Below are 23,385 nucleotides of genomic sequence, written 5' to 3' on the forward strand. Positions count from 1 at the left end.
AAGTCAGTGTATCTGTTTTTCCAACTTCTTTTAGACACCAGGTGATTTCCAAGCAAAAAGAAATAGTTACATGCAGCTCGGATAGGTGCCTCTAATGCCTCGGTTCAGAGGCTGCTCCCATCGTAGAGGCACAGTGCTTTAGAAACCCTATTGGAAGGCTGTTGCTGTCGGTGTGCGGAAGCCCGTACACCTTAACTACCCGTGCCCAGCAGAGGAGAACGTGGAACGCGGTTATGTGCCCTGTTGCAGCAAGAAAAGCATTTGTATTCATACCTGTATTTAAAACACCTTCCAGTCAGGGTGTTTGAGTGTCAACAGACATAAAATATTACAGGGGATACATTGCCCTCAGAGAAATCTCCACAGCTGTCTCAGGAGACAGACGTTTTGTGGTTGTCTGCTGCCAAACCAACACATAAATGCACCCAGTGTAAACAAAAAACTGACATAATTTCCACCCCTGTTTTAATTAAATTGCAATATACTGTTTTAAGACTGCATCAGCTTTATTAACACCGTGTGTCTGATAAGCACTGCAGCGCAGTACGATGCCATTTCATAGCTTAAACGGTGGAAGGGCCCTGCCCTGGTGTAAACTGCCCATGGCAGAGGTGGGCCTGTTTACGTGAGGGGAGGATCCTGGACTAACATATGCCACTATAATACTGGGGCCAGAGAGATCCATCTTCTCTAAATGTTTGATGTAAAGGCAAATAATGTGATCAAAATGGAAGTCCTTATGTAGATTCCCCTTTTCTCTTCTCAGTTACCTGCAGCACGGGCACCTTTTTTAGCGGAGAACATAATCAGTGCGTTCCTTGCTCACCAGGAACATACCAAGACACAGAAGGTCAACTTACCTGTGAGCCTTGCCCAAGTAACGATGGACAGGGAGTAGCAGGCGCCCGGAATGTGTCAGAATGTGGAGGCAAGTTTAATTTGATTATAAAAGGATTAGGTGTTGCCACACAGCCTGTGAGGCATGGAGGCTGAAAGAGGGGAGAGCCTTCCACACTTCTGTCTGGTAAAGGTAACAGAAGAAATCTCTGTGCACTTACAAGCGATACGCAAAAAGGTTTTGGCTTGTTCCATCTCCTGACATTGCCAACGAGAAGATGGGACCTGCTGCAGCAATGTGAGTTATGGTGTGGGAATGAGCAAGGCACAGGCAGAGCCCTGTGCTTCAAGTCGGGGTGGAACCACGACACTCCTCGACTTGCAGGGACTCGCCAGGTATATTGGGAGCCAAAGGGATGGATTACTTTGGACTGGTACTGGTGAGTCTAATGAACCTGCTGGGCTCATGTCCTGCGTGAGGGGCAGTTTGCCTGGTCTAACCAGCAGCAGTCATACCTTTGAGATCGTTAGGCTGCAGGGGTCTGTAACCTGCACGCAGAGTCAACAGCTGCGGGTCCTGGTGCTGCCTGAATTCACGGGAGCTTTTGGCAAGGGATGTCACAGTGCTGACTCACTTTGTGATACGTGAATTAGGTAATAATAGTTATAAGACCTGGTTTCAGAAGAGAGCTGTGCTTCTACTGTGACGTGATCAAGATAAGGTTTTAAGACACAACTGTTAATTACTTTATTTACATTATTTCATTGCAGCTGAGCAAAATCTAGTTTACATCAGATACATTATCTGACTTTGAAAGAAATCTGGCCTGTGTTCTAACTCCAACACTCATCCGTGGAATTCACATTAGTGCTTTCTGCAAGAGTATCTGGAGTGAACACACAATGAATGTCACTTGAGAAGCTGCCACTTTCTCCCCATCCACTGAATAAAAAATAACTCTAGTGTATCCAGTCCAAACACATGGTAGATTCTGGTGATTTACTGTATGAAGAAACTATCACGGGAAAATTCTCAAAAATGCCTGTACATCTTTCTTATGTTCATTTGTATTTATCCAAAATTAAACAAGAATAGATTATCAAAATAAAATCTGAGTTTATGAAGGTTGACTATAGTATAGTGACCAAAGCAGCACAATGACTAGAGGAAAAAGCCTGTTTTGTTTCAAGGCTTTCATTTGAATTATTCTGCACAACCACAAAAAGAACACCTGATTATTTTTGCAGAGTGGATCTGTCTCAAAATGTTTGTTGTCAGATCACAGCAGTCAGGTTTTCTGCTCAACTCTCCCCTTTTCTCTTTCTCTCAAAGTGGCAAGAGAGAAGATGCTTTGGACTTCATAAACCTCCCTGTCAAAGATTTTATCAAAATCAGTCTGCCTCCATAAAATGTGCCAGCATATGTGATGAAACAGTGTATTTTGATGAACACTGATTCTGTTAGGAATGTACTCACCACCTGTAATCAACAGTACTTTTGCATCACATCTTCTGGAGCGGTAACGCGTGTGTAGTAACGAATGAGCTGTGTCTGAAATCCTCACCCCTACAGCTGAGGCACCTACAAGTGTGTAAGAGGTGTTAAGCACCTGCAGTGCAGAACTCTGGTGCAGCTGCAAGTGAATAACAGCTGTGATAATTTCCATGGGATCCTTGTGGGTACAAGGCCAAAACCCCCCTGGAAAAGCGAGTCATTCGGGGCATTTCTCATGGAAATCACCTCAGATCTATTCTGTGGGCAGTTTCAGTACAGAAGGCAAGAAGGGAGCAAGTTAGCTCAGTCTGATAAGTAGGGACTGAGCCATAGTGCTGGGAGCATCAGGTGTCGGCAGGATTGAAACCCAGCTGTGCTGCTGCTTTAGAAGGATGTGTGGGCCCTGCTTCACGGGTGCTTAATGCTCACGCTAAAATCCAGGCCCAATCCTGCTCTTCAGGAGCCACCTTCGTGGTTGGAGTAGACCAGATGGATCAGTTCTGCTACAAAAACAGTAGCAGAATTGTCTTCAAATTAGTAATATCACTTCTAAACTTGCATTAGTAGCATCAGGATTTCACAGTGTCCCAGCAGCCAGCTTGTGCAGTCGCACAGCAGTCGCTGGGGTAGAAGTGCACTAACCCCAGAGGCCCTGGCCCCACGGCTCTCGGGGGGACAGAACTTGAACTCTGCTTTCGCTCAGAAGCTCTAGTTCATCCTAAGGGCCAAGTGCCCAAGATGCCCCCAGCGTTTCCCAGCAAGTATCATGGTTCTCAGGAGACCCCAACCCCACCTAGAGCTCTCAGAACTTTCAGGTTTTCAGGGTAGTTGTTTCTGCCTGCTGCTCAGGGAAGCTGAATTACAAATATTGAGCTTAGGCCACCTCCTGATGGGAACACCTGCCATCTCAGAGTGCTGGGCTCCAAGGCTGGGCTGGTGGAGACAGGCGTTAATGCCGGAATCTTGAAAAACCTGACGTCCTGATTCCCTGTCAAGGAGTAAAGCACTCAAGCTACAAGAACCAAGCCAAACAAACACCTGTCAGAAACTGCCTGGGGAGTGAGTTTGGAAACTGCCTTGTACCTGTCACTAGACTCATTCACAAAGTGCTTTGCTTTACACAAGTCACCGCTTTCTGGGGGAAGAGCTGCTGGCAAGCTCTAGTTTTCAGAGCTGTGTGGAAAGCTGCTGGTGTCAGCCATTCTCACAGACAGGGTGCTGGACTGGTCCCATCCAGACCGGTAAAGCCCATGATCTGCTGTTCCTGTATCTCTGAAATGGAGATATAAAAAGCAATTACTTGCTTCATAGATACAGTGCAACGTTTCATTTGTTCCTGTAGAGTGCTTTGAAATTCTCAGATGAAAGACTTGGTGAAAGTACAAAGTATTGTAACAACATCTTAACAGAGCCCTTGCTAAAAAAAACCCAAACCACAGAAACGCAGGTAGCAAAGAGCTTATTAAGAACTAGTTGTATTTGCTGGTGTGGTCCTTAGGAAGCAGTTACAGAACACCACAAAGCCAGCAGGTGAGATCAGAATTGGATCTGCAGCTGTCGTGATGTCACGTGTTTCAGTTAAAGGGAGCGTTGGTAGCTACTGCTGGGTTTTATGCTTTGTCCAAGGAAGGTCGGCTCACTAATGTAGATGATTTTCCATTTCTAGGGCAGTGTTCTCCTGGGCACTATTCTTCGGATGGTTTTAAACCTTGTCGAGTCTGTCCTCTGGGTACGTACCAGCCGGAACCAGGCAGGACCCTCTGCTTTCCGTGTGGCGGTGGACTCGTGACCAAGTATGAAGGTGCTGTTTCCTTTCAGGACTGTGAAACCAAAGGTGAGTTTCAAATCTTTCCCCAATTATAATCATGCTGCTTGCCCTTTTGTTTTAAGCTTCAATGCCGAGGAGCTTTCAAAGGCCCCAAAACTAATGTAGTCACTGCATATAGAAACATGGGGTGTGATTCCCTGACGTGGTCAGGAGTCTGTAAACCAGGAACGGCCTCCCGAGGTTGTGGGGACTGAACAGGCTTTATGGTTCCTTTGGAATTCACCACAGGCAGGTGCAGCGCCAGCGCTGCAGCTGGTGAGTGAGTCAGCCCCACTGCATGGCAGGAAATAAGACAAACTGGCGTTAGACGATGCTTTAGTCTTCATATTTTTATTTACCAAATTAAAAAAACCAACCTCTACATTATACAACGCTAAGGACTGATTATTAATGAGCTGGGCAGAAACTGTAAGTGTGCAGTGTTGCGTCTTCCATCGTGTCAACTTCCAGTGCAAAGGCTGAGGGAGGAACCTGCCCACATGCACTTCGGTTTGGTGACTGGAAGGATGTGCTGGGCCTGGCAAACAGACCCTCTCCTGCTCTTGGGAAAGGTGTGTTATTGTCAAGGCAGACACGTATCAGCTTCCAGCTATTACAAACTCACTGGAAACCACTGTTTGAAATACAGTAGGTTTGTAACATATAGTTTGTAAGGGTTTAACTCCAGTCTTTGGAACATAATCCTAGTTAGAAGAGCCTTTGTAATGGGAAATACAGGGAGCTAGTGTCTTTTGTCCTTTTCTGGCCCAGTAATATACTGTGGAAGGGGGATCATGAGGCATGTCCAGGGTAGAGGAAAGTCCTCTCTGCACTGAAGATTGCTACTTTGTGAAATCACGCACCTCCCACCTTACAGTTCATTGTTCTCCTGGACACTACTACAACTCCACAACACACAGATGTATCCGATGCCCCGTGGGAACGTACCAGCCTGAGTTTGGTCAAAACTACTGCATCACCTGCCCTGGGAACACAAGTACGGATTTCGATGGCTCCACTAATGTTACCCACTGCAAAAGTAAGTTGCATTTGTATTGGGTGTGAGATGAAGCAGTATCTTCAGATCTGAACTGCAGCTGAAAGGTTCCATCTGGCAGGCTGGACTTCAGTTCTGCCTTTTTCTGTCTGTCTAGTTAGCATCTATGTGCTGCCAGAGGGAATAGTAAAAATCGAGAGATTGAGAAAAAAACCTGGAAAAGTACCACTCAATACATGATTGTTTTGTCGCTAATGTAATTTGGCAGAGTGCCAGATACAAGCTAAAACTGCAGAGCCTTTGGTTTCCCAGATCCCGTAAGTGGTGTGGCAGTGGTGGTATCCCTCCGTGGCCCTGTAGAGCACCGTGTCTTCTCTCAGAGCAGCTGCCATCTTGCAATAATTCTGAAAGAGGAGGAGAGTTGTCACACATGCTGCAACTGCCAGGTGATCACTCGTGACAGTGAAACCTTCTCATAGGCATTTTTGCAGTACTCACCCTCCTCGCTTCAATTACCATTTTAAATATCCCTGAGGATTCCAGTGCCATTTTATTTGATCTTTTGTGAACGACCAATTCTTTTAGACAAGCATTTTTTTTCATCTCTACCCTGCTAATTTAAGAGAACATCTCTATAATAATTAGGTAATGTCATCTCGGCTAACTATTCATTTGCAAGTCTGTCATAAGTTTTTATTCTGATCATGTGTCATGTGTCTTTGAAGCCCTTCACCATTTCTAATGTAATTTGAGTAAATTAGATATTTATACGTAATTTGAAGAAGTTTGATGATTTTCCTGTAAAATAAAACCATCCTTGTCACTGTTGTCTTAGATACTCCCTGTTTTCAAACCAATTTCTGACCTTGTATAATCTTTGAGGCTTTGATTAAGCAAAATATTTAAGCATATATCTTGTTCTGTGTGGGTGAGTAGGCCTGGAAGGATCAAGCTTAAGTAACTTACTGAGTCAGGTTTCTGTGGCAAATTCAATTGGAGTTTTGAAAACTCAGAAAGTAAAATGGATCCCTCAATGGCAATTTTTCTATTAACTGGTTTAATCCAAGATAAAGCAGAGCAGATCTGTAATCAAGATAAGGCTGGCTGTTGGGATCATCACACTCATTAGCTAAATCAGGTTAAAAACCAAGCGAAGCTAAAGCAGAATACCTCTGTGTGTCAGCGTGGTCTCAGGGGTAGCCACCGTGTGTGTGCCTCCACAGCGGGCTCCTGTGGACTTACCTGTGCTCGATTTTCAGTCGGATGTTAAAGCAGCCTGAGTGAAGCCTTGACTCAGTTTATACACCAGAGATGGAGGCAGGTCAGGTACTCCTGTAAAGGTTTTCCATGCTAAACAAAGAGGCAGCTGGAGAACGTGTGTTTTTCTAAAGCCACAAGGAGCTTGGACCTGCTTTTGACAAGACCTAGAAAAGCACCTCAAATTAGCTGATCAACTAACACAAATGCTAAATTGTGTTTCTCCGCAGACCAGCACTGTGGAGGGGAACTGGGGGATTATACTGGCTACATTGAATCACCCAACTACCCTGGAGACTACCCGGCTAATGTGGAATGCATTTGGAATATAAATCCACCCCCAAAGAGGAGAATACTCATTGTCGTACCTGAGATATTTCTCCCAATTGAAGATGAATGTGGTGATGTTTTAGTAATGAGAAAAAGTGGTAAGTTACCAGTGGGTTATGTAAATATTTATTGCAAACTGACTGAGTGGGAAGTTCATATTGAAGGGACAACCATCTTCATCTATCCAGGGTTTCTAGAAGGACCTTTAGATGAACTGGCACGGCAGGTTCAAACAGAACACTGTACCAATAACAATTAACAGAGCAATATTAATTATTCAGGTGTCTTGGCTGAATCACAGAGCAGTTAATGGGCTGCTGTGGCCCAGTTACCACATGGGGTAAAGCATTGCCAGTCTAGAAGTCAAGCAAGCTGTGTGAAGTTATCCTGGGAGAGCCTCTCCTGTCGTCTGGGCAGCCTGTGCGCTCAAGGTGTGCACAAGCCCAGCTCTTGCTAAATCCAGGCAGTGACACAGGTCGGTACTCCTGGCGCCTCCAAGAAATCCAGCGTTTTCCCAGTTTTATGTGGTTGTGTCTTTGATTGTGAAGTTAATTCAACAACTTCTGAAGACACCAATGAGATGCACTCCTCCTTCAGCCCTCCGTAGGCATCCAGCTTCTGCTGACTGTTGCTAAATCTCCACGCACCAAACCTGAAAGGCAATTGTTTAGGTGGAACTTTGTTTAAAACAGCATATTTATATTTTACTTGCCAAAATGGTGTATTTTTACTTGCTAAACCAGCGCATTTTTATTTGCTAAAACGATTTGCACAAGTCTTTATCCTTGGGGGCTTGTGTTGACATCTCTCTGTATCAGGAGAATAAACCTGCTCACTGTAGGTGGAAGGAAATTATATCTGTCCAGAACAGTTTTTTAAAAGCAGAACAGTTACTGGAGCAGAACAGATCAGTCATCCTTCTAACCCCAAACTGTGGTTCCGACAGGGAGTGAAGCCAGGCACACCGGGGAGAAGTTTGACTTCCACCTCAGTACCAACAGTGGTGCCGAGACACACCCCGGGGGAAGGGGGGCCGTGTCTCAGTGCTGTGATTTGTGAGCACTCTGTGTTTGGCATCATAGGAGTAGGTCCTTAGAGGAGCCTCATGACACATCCATAGTCATGTTGGAGACATCCTGCACCCTCCATCTGTTACTCATGTGAGGGGCAAATGGGTGGGGGGTCTTCCTGGTTCCCAGCTATTAGCCCAGTTTCGGTGTCAGAGATATGATAAATGTCATAGATAAATGACATTTTCTTTTCAAACCTACAGCCAGGTGCTTTGCACTGGGAGATGCTGGTCCATTACAATCCCAGTAAGAAAGGCTCTGAGACTCTGCAGATATCAGTTCAAAGGCTGTTTATTAGAGCTGTTGCTGTAGGGAGAGAAGAGCGTGGGTACCCTGACATCCCTTAGATGGGGGGACCACGGGATCCACGCGCTGAGCACGCCCTGGCCAGGGGAGAGGTGTTGTCCTTTCAGTCGTCCAAGCTACTGTAGGATTTTCTTACACAGAAACAACTCTATAACCCTGCTGCCTACTTAAGCTTCTTGCTGTGGGACAGAGGGGTTCCCATTGTCTTTGTGGAAAAACTTACAAAGACCATGTCCTTTCTGTCACAAAAAACTTCTCAGGAATGTGTCAGCTGAGACATCTCTTGACATTTCTGACCTCTCGACCAGCAAGGGTGCAGAAATTTATTTTTTAAAGAACATTTCTTTATTTAACCTTCTTTCTAGCTTCTCCTACTTCAATTACTACGTATGAAACATGTCAGACTTACGAGAGACCTATTGCATTTACCTCAAGATCGAGGAAGCTCTGGATTCAGTTCAAGTCAAATGAAGGAAACAGTGGCAAAGGATTTCAGGTCCCCTATGTGACTTACGATGGTGAGAATGGGATTGCTTTCTGGTTTTATGTTACATCTGAATTACAGAAAATTGTTCTTCAGAATCTCTCTTACGCTGTTTACAGGGAGAGAAGAATGAGGAAGAACTTGATGTAACTCATTTTTAGTCCAGTGATTTACTTTAAAATCAGCTGCAAACACTTTGAAATAATGCCTACTTTTATTTTTATTCTTCTTCTAATACTTTAAGGATGGACAGCAAGTTACACAGAATTCCTTAAACTCAATCCTTACCCCACTGAATTCAACCAGACTCATTTTAATTGGCATTTATCATATGCATAATGAGAATACCATTAAGAGCTGTGCATTTCAGGAAGCCCCTTTATCAAGTCCTACTGGTAACACACACAGTCTTGTATACATTAATAAAACCACAGGTCCGAGAGAGAAAAACAGTGATGCAAAAAGAAATATCCTTCATTAAACTGCATGTTTTGGACTTCGGGATGATTTCTGTTTTAATGAAACAAAGACTTTCCTGTGATACCTTTGGCAGCTGTCAGTCCATCTCTTTTCCCAACACCAGTGCAGTTTTGTGAATGATGAGAAAATCTGTATTCAGCTGGTCATTCAGGACTCTAAATGAGAGCTGTTCTCAGGGCGGGAAATGAGGACCCGTTCCTGACTGCTGCTGACCTCACGTATAACCCCTGACACTGGTTCCATATCCTTGGCCCTCTTTCTTCACCTCTAGAACACAGATAATAAGGCATTATCATCTGGAGGGAGAGGTGGTCTGGGGCTAAGTTAGTATTTATATGGATAATTCAGAATTACTGCTCTGAAGCAGTACAGAATTTTCATGTGATTAGACTGGACTACAGCAGCTTGAGAGACACTGAATAATTGCCTGGTTGAAGAGGAGGTCTGGCTGATGTCTTGGCTATTATCCTCCCAAAGGATGTCACATGCTCACTCAACTGATGTTTATTTTTCAGAGGATTACCAACAACTAATAGAAGACATTGTTCGAGATGGACGGTTATACGCATCAGAAAACCATCAAGAAATTCTAAAGGTAAGGAAACTCTGCTGTACCTGAGGCTAACTAAGAATTCCTTTTCCTAAATGGTTTCCCAAGACAGTTCTCGTTACCCTGATAGGGTCATAATATTTAAACCTCAAGTGTGACCCCAAATTAACTCTCTCTTCTGAGGTTTATGCTGGTATTTGGAGCAGCACAAACTCAGTAGCTCACTGAGCTGAGCATGTGCGAACGCCCTTTGCAGAATCAGGAACTAAACGAGATGTAACACAGGTTAGAAAAATGAGTCAACCAAGAACCCGTTGTTTGAAGAGCCTTCTTCAGCCTCAGTCTGGCATGTGTTTAAATGAGTCATTAAGTTAGAATTTCCTGTGCATTGAAAAATGTGTTTACCTAAAGCCCTGTCCTGCCTCAACAAGACCTGACCCGAAGGTAGCACTGCAGGCTCCCCGAGATGGTTTTCCAAAGGCAAAAGCAACACACTGGCAAGAATTGTGGAGGAAGGCTGCTGGGATGCCTCCCATACAACTAATTAAAACCCAGAAGAGGCTGTTCAGGCGGCAAGGTTCAGCCCTGTAGTCGTACAGCTCGGGAGGGAGAACAGCTTCACAGCCCGCTCCCTGCCCAGCCCTGCCCGGCCCCCCGCCAGGCACGGGGGGTCCTCAAGGGCTGGGCCAGGCTGAGGAGCAGCCCCCTCTCTCCTGCGGGTGGAGAGAGCGCCCTGGGCAGCAGCTGGAAGGGGCTGGAGGGGCGCTGGGGGCAGCTGGCAGCTCATGACTCCTGCAGCCCGTTGGGGTGTGAACCCAGCTGCTGCCCGCCCGGCTCAGCACCTCCCAGAAACGGGAACTGCGAAAAAACATCCGGCACAGGAGGAAGATTCATCAGTACAGAACTCCACAGCAACATGGAGTAGTTTCCTTACACTGCTTTACCCAGAATCAGGTTTTTCAAAAAACCCCTGATGGTGTTCCTTTATTGTGAAAGCTGTGCAGACGCTGAACGCAAACCCTGTGTTTGTCTAATATGTATGTTGTCTCCCATAGGACAAGAAACTGATTAAAGCTCTCTTTGACGTACTGGCACACCCACAGAACTATTTCAAGTACACAGCACAAGAGTCAAAAGAGATGTTTCCGAGATCATTTATAAAGCTACTGCGATCAAAAGTTTCCAGATTTCTACGACCATACAAGTAGTCTAGTGGTATTCCGGTTTGGTTACTTTGCATCCCTGTCAAATATTGTCTTTCCTCCATAGTAGAAACATTTGCTAATTTGAAGGCTCTTTTTTGCAGTCTTTGTTTTCAATTGTATATTGAAGAATACCTATAATGTTTTATAATCGTTAAAAGCCAATGTTCTGAATGGGATTTTTGCTACACAAAAAAATTGTGCGTCCCTGAGTGCATCTAGCTGAAGATCCAGATTTGTGTCTGCGCTAGTGTATCTTCACTTTCCATTTGAAATTACATTATGTAGAAAATATTCTTTCTAGCTTTTAATTTTTCATCAACAATAGCTCTCATCAAAGCAAAGACGGAAACTCTTCAAATCCGATGAAACTACCTGCAGATGATAAGTTCTGTTGTAGAAAGAAGTATGTAGTATAAATAATACTTGGATTTTGAATTGCACTTGAAGTTTATATTGAATCTTTAGAAGAAGACAAAACAATCTAAATTTTATTTCTCATTTGTGGCTTAGTGGAACCTCTGTCCAAGTAGAAATCAAAAGGGAAAAAAAGAAGAAAGAAAAAAAAAGAACCAGATGTATAATTCTGTTTTATGAATTACATGAGATCGAGTCCCGTGCCCTAATGTCCTTTTGCTTTTATCTGTCCTCTTCTAAACTTCTTCAGAGGTTTGCCACTGTCAGTTACTTCACTGAGACAGGTTTAGCTCTGGATTTCCGTACACCGGTTGGTCCCTTTGAAGGCATTTACAATAGGATAGGTGAGAAATGAGCAGCAACAACAGTAGTAGCCTTGTTTTTCTTTCCGTTAATAGAGCATCTAATTAAGTACAATATATAAATATATAAATATATACTTCTATTTGTGGGTACATTAGTAATGTTATCTTTAGTTACTGTAAATATTATTCGTGCTTAAATCCTTATTCCCACAGGCCCTATTTACTCATACCTATTTGTAACTTTGCTTAGATGATTAAATGACTTCTCCAAGTGCTTGTCACTTCCGTTAACACCAAACTGAAGCCTTTTGGAGTTTTAAATACTGGATAATGGCTTACGCTGGGACAGTCTTTCTCAACACACCTTATTTCAGGAAAAATAACATCAGTTAAGATGCAGCTGCTGTCCAGTAAAGGGTCAGCTCTTGCCTGGCACCGCTGAAATGCAGACCAGCCGCTACCACAGCGCTGAGGGATCTGGTGGAGTTGGGAACTGTCGGTGTGAGGTTAGTGCTTGGTCTGGAGGAGCTTCAAGGGCTTTTCCAACCTGGACAGTTCTGTGATTCTTCCCATGAGGACACGACACGTGAGAGGAGCTCCCCAGGGAGGCATCCCTTTTGGACCTGCCGTGCCCGGAGCGCTGGGAAGGGCCCTCTGCGGAGCGAGGGTGAGCGCTTGGGGAGGAGGTGGAGGCAGCCCTGCCGTCTGCAGACACCCGGCGCTCCCGTGTCCTGTCAGAAATTGCAAGTGCAGGGCCATCACCCGTGGGGCTGTCACCCACGGGGCTGTCTGTGCTGCAGGAGGGCATCAGCCTCCTGCCCAGGCCCCCTCTCAGAGTGACAGGGACTGCTGCAACAAGGCGATGGTAAAGCCTGTGTTTCCTCCTCTTTCCTGGCACGGGAGCTAATTTCACTGAGAAACTAGCTTTTATGTCAGTATTTCAGCTTCTTTACTTCCAAGTCCCTTCCTCTTGTATATCATTTTCCCTTTTGATCCTACAAGTTTATTACACAGAGAAATTAACTTTCACGTCAGCATCCTCTCAGAAAAAGACCAACATACAGTTCTGCCCCCCTCTATTTTTTTGCATATCTACCCTGTGGTTTGACAACCCCTGGGACGCTCTCCAGGTCATGCATTAGGGGCAGTCGCAGTTAACTTCTTACACTTTGGTTTGTCTTTGAGCGAGTACTGTTTAAATTTACAGATTTGGTTTCTGTTGGCTACAAGTGGTTGAATGTTCCATTTCTAAGAGACACCTTAAGCATTCTGCTGAGTTTATCTACTTAGCCGTCTTGTCATTTTGCTTGCCTTCTTTCCTTTTCTGTTGAAAAGTATAATTGTTTTCCTTTCTATGTCTGAACAGTTTCAATTTAGGGTCAGACAACTCATAGGTCTCTGATGAGCTTTCTCTTTAATATATATATATTTATATATTAACCCTCAGTTCAAAACGTAATATCTCCATAAAAGTCCTTTTTTAGACACTGTTAAACCTAACTTTTTGTGAGGACTTTCCTTAAGTATTCATCCTGGGTTACTAAAGGTGGACATTCAGAGAAGATCTTGTTAATCCCAGACTCAGTGCATGCCTGGAACCAAAAAAAAAAAAAAAAAAGTTAGATGTATTTTTTACCTTAACAGGAGTTACTTGTAGAAGAAAATTAAATCTTAAAAAATCAAAAATCTTTAGGCATTCAGTTAGTATAAGAGTATAGCTAAAAAACTACTTCAGCCAAACAATGTTTCAAAGTCTGACAGGTTATTCAGACTGACTAGAATGGGTCAGGATTGCAGCTCTTCTGAAAGTTAGGAAGGAAAAGATAAGAAAGATATGGAGAAAAATAACTTCTTCATTTGCTGAACCATCTACAGTGATCTTTAGTATTTCAGACCAGTAAAGGAAATTTGGAAGCTGATGCTGTGCAGTGAGTTAAGTAAAATCCTCGCCAAAATTTCTGCTTAACAACCCACGTGTTTGGACAGAATACCACTGTGCGACGCTGGTGCCAAGCAGGACAAACTCCTCTCTGGAACAGGGCTGAAAGTAATTGTCCCATGAGTCCAGAACCGCAGGCAGCTCCGTAACGTTCTCTGGGCTCTCAGCTACACGGGGATCCAGTGCAGGCAGGGACCCCGAGAGGGCCGTGTCCCGGTTGTGGCCGCTGTTGGTAGAGCTGAGGGAGGCGAATGCCGGGGGGACTGGCTGCGCTCAGCTCTGGGGCCTCTCGCCCTGATTTACAGCCACACGTTAGGCAAACCAGGGTTGGGTTTAGTTAATCCTGACAGACAACCTGAGAGCGTGTGTCAGCTTGTGCTCCCCGGAGCCGTGCCAGGGCACAGACTCCATGGACTCCACAGTCAGGACGGGGTGCTCAAGGACTCCTGTACCAAACACGGACTCTCTGGGGCTGAAAGTGAATAATCTGGCCTTGGAAGTGTACAGTGAAATGCTTCTGGATATGTAGGGGTTTCATGCATGGTATGTTTAGAAAATGAGTCAGGTTGGAGTGTTTGCAGAAATGCCCTTGGCTGTGTACATTTCTAATGAAGCAAGGGATGACAAGTGCTCTCTAGGACAGTCTGAACCAATTTCAGCTGCTTTGTACAGCAGCACAGAATTTTTATATCAGCTCTAAAAGTTAAAAATGCTTTGACTTTCTTACTAAATTTATAGTTACAGAAATCAGCAGTTAGCAAATAGAGGGTGAGCTCAGCTCGTCGTTTGTTAACGTGGGTGTAGGAGATCTTCATTGTCAGAAGTCAGAAAGCACATCGGTGCTGTACCCTGGCAGTACAGCGACACGGAATGTCTTCTGTGGAGAAGACCTAGGCACGTTTGGGAATCAAAAGCCATGAAGGAGAAAGATGGCTGCCTGTAAGCAAACTGGCTTTGTGAAATGAATCAACACATCGCAGAATATAAAAAATGGGCTTTTACCCTAAACATGAACTATTGCATTTAAACATACTCAATAAATACAGCCCTGCATCCACTCTTACGGAATTGCACCTTGTGTGCGGGATAGGTGTTCCCCGGGAGGGCTGGAGAGTGTCTGCTTGTGATTGCCCAGTTCCACAACACAGACTGAGCTTTTGATTGCCAACTGGCAAATGCCCGTCTGCTTAAAAGCTGCACCTGTAGCACTTAACGTTTTATAAGCCTCTCCTCCCGCTCTAAAGACTGCACTTACTGCGGGTGAGGGGGTGGTGAATCACCCCTCCCTAATCCCTCCCTGTCCCCCCAGATGGCCACGCAGGGGCCGCAGCAGTCACCAGCGGCTCCTCAGGGCCCCGGCGCTGCGCTGGCCGCTGGCTCATGGTGGCCACTGGCTCGCGGTGGCCGTGGGCAGGTGCCCCCGTGTGCCGTTGCAGCGCAGGCAGCGCTGGGTCAGATGTGCAGTAACAGGCTGCCACCTGCACCCGCCTGAACAGCAGCAGTGACTCTGCCTGAAGATTTAGCTCACCAAAACTGGATTTCAAGCCGCTGAAGTCTTGTTTCAGCCCTTTTTTTTTTTTTTTTCCCTGTCTTCCTCCAGTATACATTAGATTTTTACCTAAAGACCAACTTTTCAAAATAAATTGATTTCCTCATTGTGCCTCCCCCATAGAATAAAGTTAAATCACAGTGTGTTATAACTACTACAGATTTAGACTGACCTTGCCTACACATCAGCTTCATTCTAGGGTAAGCCTACTTAAAAGTGAGTAAGCTTACTTAAAATGAGCTTACCTAGTAAACTAGACTTAGTTTAGTTTTAGTTTAGTTTTAGACTAGCTTAAAAAAGTACCAACTGGGTGCAGAGCTTTCAGAGAGCCTGCATGGGGAGTGCTCAGCTGGGTTTGGAAGAGCCCAGCTCAGCTGGGTTTGGAAGAGCCCAGCTCAGGCGGGTTTGGAAGAGCACAGCTCAGGTGGGTTTGGAAGAGCCCAGCTCAGGTGGGTTTGGAAGAGCCCAGCTCAGGTGGGTTTGGAAGAGCACAGCTCAGGTGGGTTTGGAAGAGCACAGCTGGCCGCAGCACTGCCTGTGACCAGAGCGCAGGGGTGACACCCCTAGAAATGTCTGGAGGGGGGTGTTAAACCTTCAAAGAGGAGAGGCAGCCCCAGCCCATGCCCCTCTGCAAGGGCCCAGCAGAGTTGAGTTCCTCAGGTCGGTTTTACCTGTGAACAACCCAGTTTTAATCTCACGGATAGCGAGTTACCAACCTCAGGGGCAGAAGCAGCGCTCTGACTGCCACGGGCACTGCTGACGCTGGCAGCGCCCGGGTCTGGGCTCTGAACACCTTTGAGTGCCCTCAGAAAGGCAGCTGGAGCGAAATCTGCAACAACTGCATCCAGGGGCAAACTTCTCAGCCAGCTCAGGGGTCTGGATTTTCCCTTTTCTAACGATGGGAATGAGCAACACGCAGTTACTTGTACCTGTGGCATGAGTTCCAGTAGTTGCATTTTTGTCATAGTTTAAACCCACTGATTGACAGGAATGGTGGTAACTGGAGAGGCTGTACAGACCCTCAGTACTTTGAGACTTTAATGAAATAGTTTTCTAGGATGAGAGACTGTTGTAAGCACTTGGGGGGGGAAGAAAAAAAAAGACTTTTGTCTCCCATAAGAATTTATGGAAGAAGGGAAATTTCTGTAAGGTAATATGAATTTATTCCTCAGAGTGAGACTTGGATTCAGAGAGAAGTCTCATGTTTTATCATAACATTTTTCATCTGAATGGAAAGAGACTGGGAAATAAACAATGTCAAAAAACCTGTTATCTAAGTATCCGAATATATACAATTCCAGTTTGTTACTTCATTTATTTATTCTGTTTCGTCACTAAGCTTTTAATCTATAAAATTAATATGTAATATACAAGAGTAAAATGTACAGAAGTACCTTTAGATGTAATAATTTAAACCATCTGTATTCAGAAAGCGGAGATAACAGTTTAAAGATATGCAAACGATTGCAATTCCATTTTAGCTGAATTTCTCAATATCTAGAAAAGTGGCTTTACTTAATTAAACTTTAATGATTGTGAAAATACCTTTTTTAGAGTTTCTTTTTGTTACTTTTTTAATTAAAATTATTTTGTAAATATTGTTTTCTATGTTTTATACCTTAGGCTGTTGATTTGCATTGACAGCAGCAGACACTCAACACGGTGATTACAAAGGTACTTTAGGAGGCTGGGGTGGATGTGGTCAGTATTTGTCCTCCTAGGTTACTGCTCCTGTTACTTCTGCAGTCTCACTGGCATCATAGGAGGAGTTTTCTAGGGCAATTTAACGTGCTAATTTTCATAGGATTGCCTATCATGTGTCATTCTGAAGTGCTCACCGTTTTCATACCATACGAAGCACATGTATTCTAAAGTTAGTGCTAGTTCTTCTTCTGTGGTTAAGAAGCAACACAAACCTCAGAAATAAAAGGGAATTCAAAAGGTTACACCCAAATGTAGTATAAAGACAGGGAAAGGTGTGGTATCTGTGCTCCTAGGTGGCAGTGGAAGGGATAAAACCCCATACTGGATCGGATCATAGAGCCTTTCTTAGGCAAAACTGCCACTGAGGTCAGTGGTAGCTTCACCTACAGAGAGCTCGCTACGATCACATCCATCATCTGTGAGCAGGAATTCCTGGTAGACTGGATTTCGGGGGAAATTACCTGGAGTGTAATACTGGTTTCTGTACCAATTTGCTCCGTGTAAATCACTGGGCAAGAGTGACATTTTGAACTGAACCCTTGTAGATGCTGCTGGGACTTCTAAGCTTTATTACCGATGTAAATTATGTACAAACAGCTATTTCCATATGAAATGTACCATGATAGTTTAGAGCAAAGATAGTGAATAACTGTACAAAATTTGATACTTAGAAAATAAAACACAGTGGTCTAAGCTTTACCAATATTTTAACAATACTGTCAGATTTGTAGTAGAAAATGTTGTTGTAAATGTACCTTATAAGAAAATACATTTCCTTTTGCCTCTGTATATTAATGGCTTTGATTTCTATGTCAGAGCTCAAAATGAAGCATGTAATAAAACTTTTGTTAAAATCACTTTCATAATAAACGTAAAATGGAATGGATACCCCTGTCTGCTCTTTATTTGTGTCCATGGAAAAGGCTCCATGCACCAGTGTGATGTAGACAGGAATCAGAAGTGAACTTCTCACTTTTTGATAGCACTTAGATATTTCAGTCTAAGTTTCATCTTCAGGCAACAGGGAGCTTTTTCTTTCTCATCGAACAACTGGAATTTGTGAGTGCTGGGGCACGAGTTCAGTTCCTTCCAAAGAGACTTCAAGGGGAGTTTTTCAGAGCAAGAAGAAATCCTGGCTGGAGCAAAGCAGCACGTCACCAGCATCCCTCCAGGCCTTCAGCCCTTTCTTCCAATAACTGGGGTTACGGTGCCTCGCCCAGGTGGGTGCCCTCACACAGCCCCTGCGAGCTGCAGCGGCGGGGAAGGAGGAAGGGAGGGGAAGGAAGGAAGGAAGAGGAAAGAAGGGGAAGGAAGAGGAAGGTAGCTCTCCTCACCGTTCCCACCACAAGCTGCCGCAAAGACCGGTGGCGTCCAGACTCGCCTGCTGCTCGTCCCACCGAGGCCCCACCACCCAGGGGTGCAGAGGCCCCGGGCAGCCTGGAGGCGCAGAGAGCCGGCCCCACCACGGCTGCCCGAAGGCAGGCAGCAGCGCTGGGCAGCGCCGGGCGAGCACCCGGGGACACGGAGTGTGTAAATCCCGGGTCACAGCAGGGTCACGCTCCCCTTGCCTCTGGACAGGGCAGGATCGCTGCGGCTCTACCCAACAAAGAAGTGAAAATACATCCCACTCTTCTTCCTTGGTTTGTCTACAGAAAAAAAGTTTAACCTCTTTTCTTCAGGTAATTGGAAAGTTTGACTTCACTATTAATTACTTATTGTGTATTTTCTGTGAACTTCCTCAGGTTTATAAAGTCATCTGGCAAAGAAGACGTAAACAACCAACCAGTTCAAATAAACAGCAGTACACACTCCCAGCTGGAGACAACATTTTGTGTAGTGAACAAAATCTGTACAGAAAAGCAAGTGGTGTAAGGATGTGGCATGTGTAAGACACCACCATGTATCGAGTCTGTGGCACAGGCAGAAACAAGGGCTGTGTGTCATGGGGACCCTTTCCACAAGCAAGGTCCCATGAGGACTGGGAACGCCCCAGTCTCCACACTTCATAATACTAGTGCAAGATCCCCACAACAACCATCCTCGTTTTCCAAACCACAATATTAGCAAAAACACCCTCGAACTGAGAGTAGCGCGGTGGGAACCCCGTCAAGGAACACTGGAAATACAACTGGTCTTTGATCTGCCGCTGTCTAAGGGCGCGGGTCTCAGCGGGTCTCAGCAGCACCCCGGCGGAGCCTCTGTGCCGGGGGAGTGTGGGAGCGCAGCACGTGGCGGGGCAGACACGCTCGCGGGCAGGGAGGAGGATTTGCTGCGTCGGCTGCGCAGACACCCAGCCTCAGGCTGGGGCTAGATCCTCGCTCGGAGCGGCCGTGTGTAGTTATAGCACGTAGGCGTCGGTTTTAATCTCTTCCTCCTCTCTCTGTGCCTGAGCTCTTGCAGGCCTTTAGCCCCTCCTGAGAGCTGCGGTGATGTGCAGAGGGGCCCTGGGCGCAGCCCAGCGACTCCAGGCAGGGCAGCGAGCAAGCCGGGGGTTCATCGACATTCTTCCCCCCCGGCACTCCCTGGATTTGTGGCTTTCATGACCAGCTGCTGACCTGAATTTCTACAACCTGCCTTCTAGAACCTCGACATAACTTTCCAGAATCTCAACCTGCCACAGCAGACAGTCCACAGTGGGAGCGAGGGGAACCCCGCCGTGGAGGAGAACCCGCCGTGGGGGAGAACCCGCCGTGGGGGAGAACCCGCCGTGGGGGAGAACCCGGCCGTGGGGGAGACCCGCCATGGAGGAGAACCCGGCCGTGGGGGGGTGCGCGGTGCGAGTGCGGCTCCGTCCCGCTGCGGAGCTCGAAGGCGTCTGGGGATCCCGGTGACAGGCGGGAAGTACGGCCTGCAGCCCCCAGCCCTTTTGGCCAGAAAGTCAGGAAAGCCACAGCGATAGTATTAAAGTCAGGAGCTTGCCGTGTGTTAACGCATTGTGGTTTGGGCTGGCTTTAACCTCATCTTTCGTTGTTTCTTTTCCCCAGTTTGCTCCCGCACTGGGCTGCCCTGTCTTGGTCATTTATAGCTGTGCACGGGCAGCCTGTCTCATGTACGTGTGAGTTACCCCTCTGAGGCTGTTTTCTGGGAGGGTTGTCAGCCGGTTGGTTTGTTTGTTTTTTCCTGATCTGAGTAAAAGCTCCTCCAGCTCCCTCAGAGAACAGGGATGGTGGTAGAAGGATGTTCTGGGAACGGTTAAAACAACAACACAAGGACCACGTTGTAGAGCATCTCAGAGCGCTGGTGCTGGGCGACTCTTTATCAGGGCAGATTTGGGGCAAGGTGTAAGCTTTTGTAAAATCGCCACTCCGGGGGCAGTGACGTGGGTTTGGGGACGTTGCCCTCCATGAGCCCCCGGTGCAGGCCTGCCCAGGCAGCACGCAGACCATCCCTTCGCAGGGGCTAGCTGTCTGCCTCTCAGCTGAAGCTGACACTGGGAGTCTCTGGACCTGGCCCCGAACTAAAGAGAGTGTCAGGGCACAGGTACACCCCAGGATGGAGAATCCCTTTTCACCTGTGTTTTTAGCAACCATCTGCTTGCTCCCTGGAGCTTTGTGATGAGAAAGGGAAGAGAAACAAAGTTGAGAAGAGTCGTTTTGGACAAAGAGCTTGTAAAAACACAAGTTGAATTTAGAAATTTTTTTGTTTTGCACGTACACAGCCAGCCTCCTTGGTGAGGAAAGCTGGTTTGGATCTGTTGGAGTAAAGGAGCAAGGAACTGAGGCGGGAAAGAGACGTGACGCAAAACTAATTGTTTGGAGACTTGAGAGTGCTCTAGGGAAGGGAGTCTGGAGGATACCTGGAGAAGGAAATAAGAATGAGGTGAACTTTCAGTCCTGGGGAGGGAAAGAGATCAGATGGGAACCCCAGGGTACGGGGAGAGAAGGGAGCAGGTGGTGGGGTGCTAGAGAGCATGATGAGCAGGAGAAGCAAAGACAGGATGAGATGTTTGGGCAGGAAGTGTAGGACAGTGGGGAAGGAGAGGGGATGTCTGTGAGCACCCATGCCAAGTCAGCTGATTTCTATTTACTTGATTGCTTTTTTTCCCCACCTCAACTTTAAAGTTGAGGTGGGAGGGAGGCATAGCAAGTCGTGATATAATCTGAGTGTTTATAGTCAGTTTAGGGTCTGAATATGTTCCTGCTGCTTTCTATTGCTGATGAATATGTTCCTGCTGTTGTGTGTCTGGTACTGCTAATAACAGCAATACGTGTATGTTACAGAGAAAATAAATCTACATTAACTCAAGCATATGCCCAGGCACAAACAAGATTCTTGTTATGCCCCTCTCAGCCAACGTGTACAGGTGGCTGGGAGCAGGGAATATCCACGGCTCTGCTTAAATAGGAAGGCATGAGCAGGGGTGTAGAAGAGGTGGGTGAACTAGAAGGCAGCATAAAGCTGCTAAGGGAGCCTCGAGTCGCAGGCTGTTGTGTTGCCCTATGCTGGTATGAGAAAGCCGGAGCAGCCGGCAGTCCGTGGAACCCTCCTGTGAGGGAATGCAAGCTTAAGATTTGTGACCTGTGGCTGAGATCTGTGCACGTTACCCACTTTGTCGGAAATTCGGCAGGTGAGGCAGCGGAGCGAGAGGAGCCCCGTGGCGCTGGTGCTCTCAGGGAGGCTGCGGTGGGGAAGGGCGGCTGGGTGAAACGCCTGCCCTGAGACATCGGGCTGCTCCTGCTGTGCCCCTCTGCGGCTGGGCCTGCCCTTCGCACTGAGCGTCCCACTGCCCGCGGGGAGAGATTTAATGGCTCCGCTCTGCTTAGGAGGATAAGTTAGGCTGCTGATGGTGCTTGTTTCTGCTGTTGCAGCTTCTGGGCTTTATCCAGAAGAAGGTCAGGGGGATATGGAGAAGACTGGGAGAATTACAGTGGGAAGCACGACCGACTGGGATGAGCTCTTGGGGAGGCAGAGCTGCAGGACCTGACTTACGGGGTCGTGGTGGAGGAGCAGCAGTCAGGAAAGCAGAGGAGGAGAAGGATGGAAATGTTTTGGGAGTCTAGGTCATAAAGAATAGCGAGGGGGAATCAGTGCAACATGGGTCGTAGGATGAGTTTCCTTGTTCCATGTGTGGGAGGAATTTCCTTTGTCCTAACCTGTTGCAAAGATTAAAACTTTCTAGCAGAGAACTTGGAAAATATGCATCCATAATACAGATAAAAATCTCTTACCTCAGTACCTCTGGAGCCCAGCCCAGGAGCTGTTTTCCAACACACACACGTGCTTCAGCAGTGCCAGCGAGTGCCCCCTGCGTGTACCTTACAGCATGTGAGGGAAGTGGAGGAGGGCTTTTTATTTACCCTGAGATCTGCTGGAGCAGGTTTCCTTCTGAGAGCATTATGTAACCGTGAATTAAATTGGGTTACTCGTTCAAAACATGGTAGATCTGCTAGATCAAAACCCGCTTTATTTTGCGTTTAACATTCAGTGTCCATTGGAAGGCAGTTTTCTGTTTGTAGCAGAAACTTGAAAAACAAACCATACATATGTGTAATAATTTACTATAAACCCTAAAGTTCTGTTTCCAGCAGAGTGGCTGTTTCTTACGTTCCTGGAGAAACCAGGACAGCCTGGTTATAAGCCTGGGAAATACAGTGCCTGCCTCCAGTTTTATTCATAATCTTTTTTTTTTTTTCTCTCTTCCAGCCATATGCTAAGTTATGTGTCAGGCTTCTGTGTATTGTGGCAAGATTTTTGTGTCCCTAAGATGTTGTTGGCAAAGAACTGCTTGGTGTTTCATTCCAGTTAGAAATGGAGGCTTTTAATTAATTACTAGAAGGAATGCAGCATGATCAATACTACTAGACTTTACTTTCCAGAGCAGGGGAGGGCAGGCTGTTGCTCAGAGCCTCCCTGGGGTCTCCAGAGCAGTTTGTAACGTGCCTGAAAGGAGCTGGCTGAAGGTGCAGGTGGGTGGTAGGTGTCATGACATGTGCCTGCGTTGTTATCCCCTCCTCTGCTTCGGTAGGTTTGTTACCTGGGAGCTGCACCTGAACGTGGAGAAGGAGTGATTTTGCCCAAGCATGTTTTCTCGCGAACAGTTGTGCTGTCGAAATGTGTTGCCTGCCCCGTTGCTGCCTTCCAGAGCGTGTGACTTGCCGTGGCAGAGGCGTCACGCGAGCTCTCCGTTCCGCTCCCGGCCAGGCTCTGCTTTTCAAACCGGCTGTGCCATCTTTCCCAGCTGGTGCTTGCCTCGGGCAGCTGAAGGTTCCTCTCCTGGCGCGGCTTTGTTGCGGGTTCAGGGGGTGACAGCCTGTCTCAGTGGGTGGGAGGAAGGGGGGGCCAGCGGGGCCATCCCCCCGTGCGAAGGGCTCTGCATCCACACCGCTGGCCGGGCGCGACAACCGTTAGTGTTGTCGACTGGTACTTTAAAAAAACAAAAACCTCACAAAAAGCCACCAGTTACAGTGGTCCTGAGCTGCTGCTCCAAGAATTGCTTCAGATGAGGAATACACCTCGTTCACTTTTTCAAGGTTAGGATTTCTCAGGGAGGATTTATTTTTAGGTTAATTCCACTGAAAAGGTGTTAAAAGGGGAAAGTTTTTGCAAACTGCAGCTGCTACAATCTGATGCTCTGTGGGAGGGCAGGAAGAGGTGGTGATACTCCTCACTACTGAGTATTCTCTTCCAGCAAAACGGGAAAACTAGAAATAAATTAG

At 46.4% G+C, this 23,385-nt stretch overlaps 1 protein-coding gene across 1 annotated transcript in view; it reads left to right on the top strand.

The window, feature by feature from the left end:
* SCUBE1 (signal peptide, CUB domain and EGF like domain containing 1) overlaps window positions 1–11,367 on the top strand; it is a 228,838-nt gene extending 217,471 nt beyond the window's left edge. Inside the window, exons 19-25 of the mRNA XM_026864497.1 lie at window positions 767–928; window positions 3,999–4,166; window positions 5,017–5,178; window positions 6,624–6,821; window positions 8,465–8,617; window positions 9,579–9,658; window positions 10,669–11,367. Coding sequence (XP_026720298.1) covers window positions 767–928; window positions 3,999–4,166; window positions 5,017–5,178; window positions 6,624–6,821; window positions 8,465–8,617; window positions 9,579–9,658; window positions 10,669–10,821 — 1,076 coding nt within the window. The 3' untranslated portion in view covers window positions 10,822–11,367. The remainder of the gene's footprint in view (window positions 1–766; window positions 929–3,998; window positions 4,167–5,016; window positions 5,179–6,623; window positions 6,822–8,464; window positions 8,618–9,578; window positions 9,659–10,668) is intronic.
* The last annotated feature ends 12,018 nt before the right edge of the window (window positions 11,368–23,385 follow it).

The sequence above is a fragment of the Athene cunicularia genome (genome assembly GCF_003259725.1).
Source record: "Athene cunicularia isolate RWA chromosome 1 unlocalized genomic scaffold, athCun1 chr1_part2, whole genome shotgun sequence".
In the NCBI taxonomy this organism is placed as follows: domain Eukaryota; kingdom Metazoa; phylum Chordata; class Aves; order Strigiformes; family Strigidae; genus Athene; species Athene cunicularia.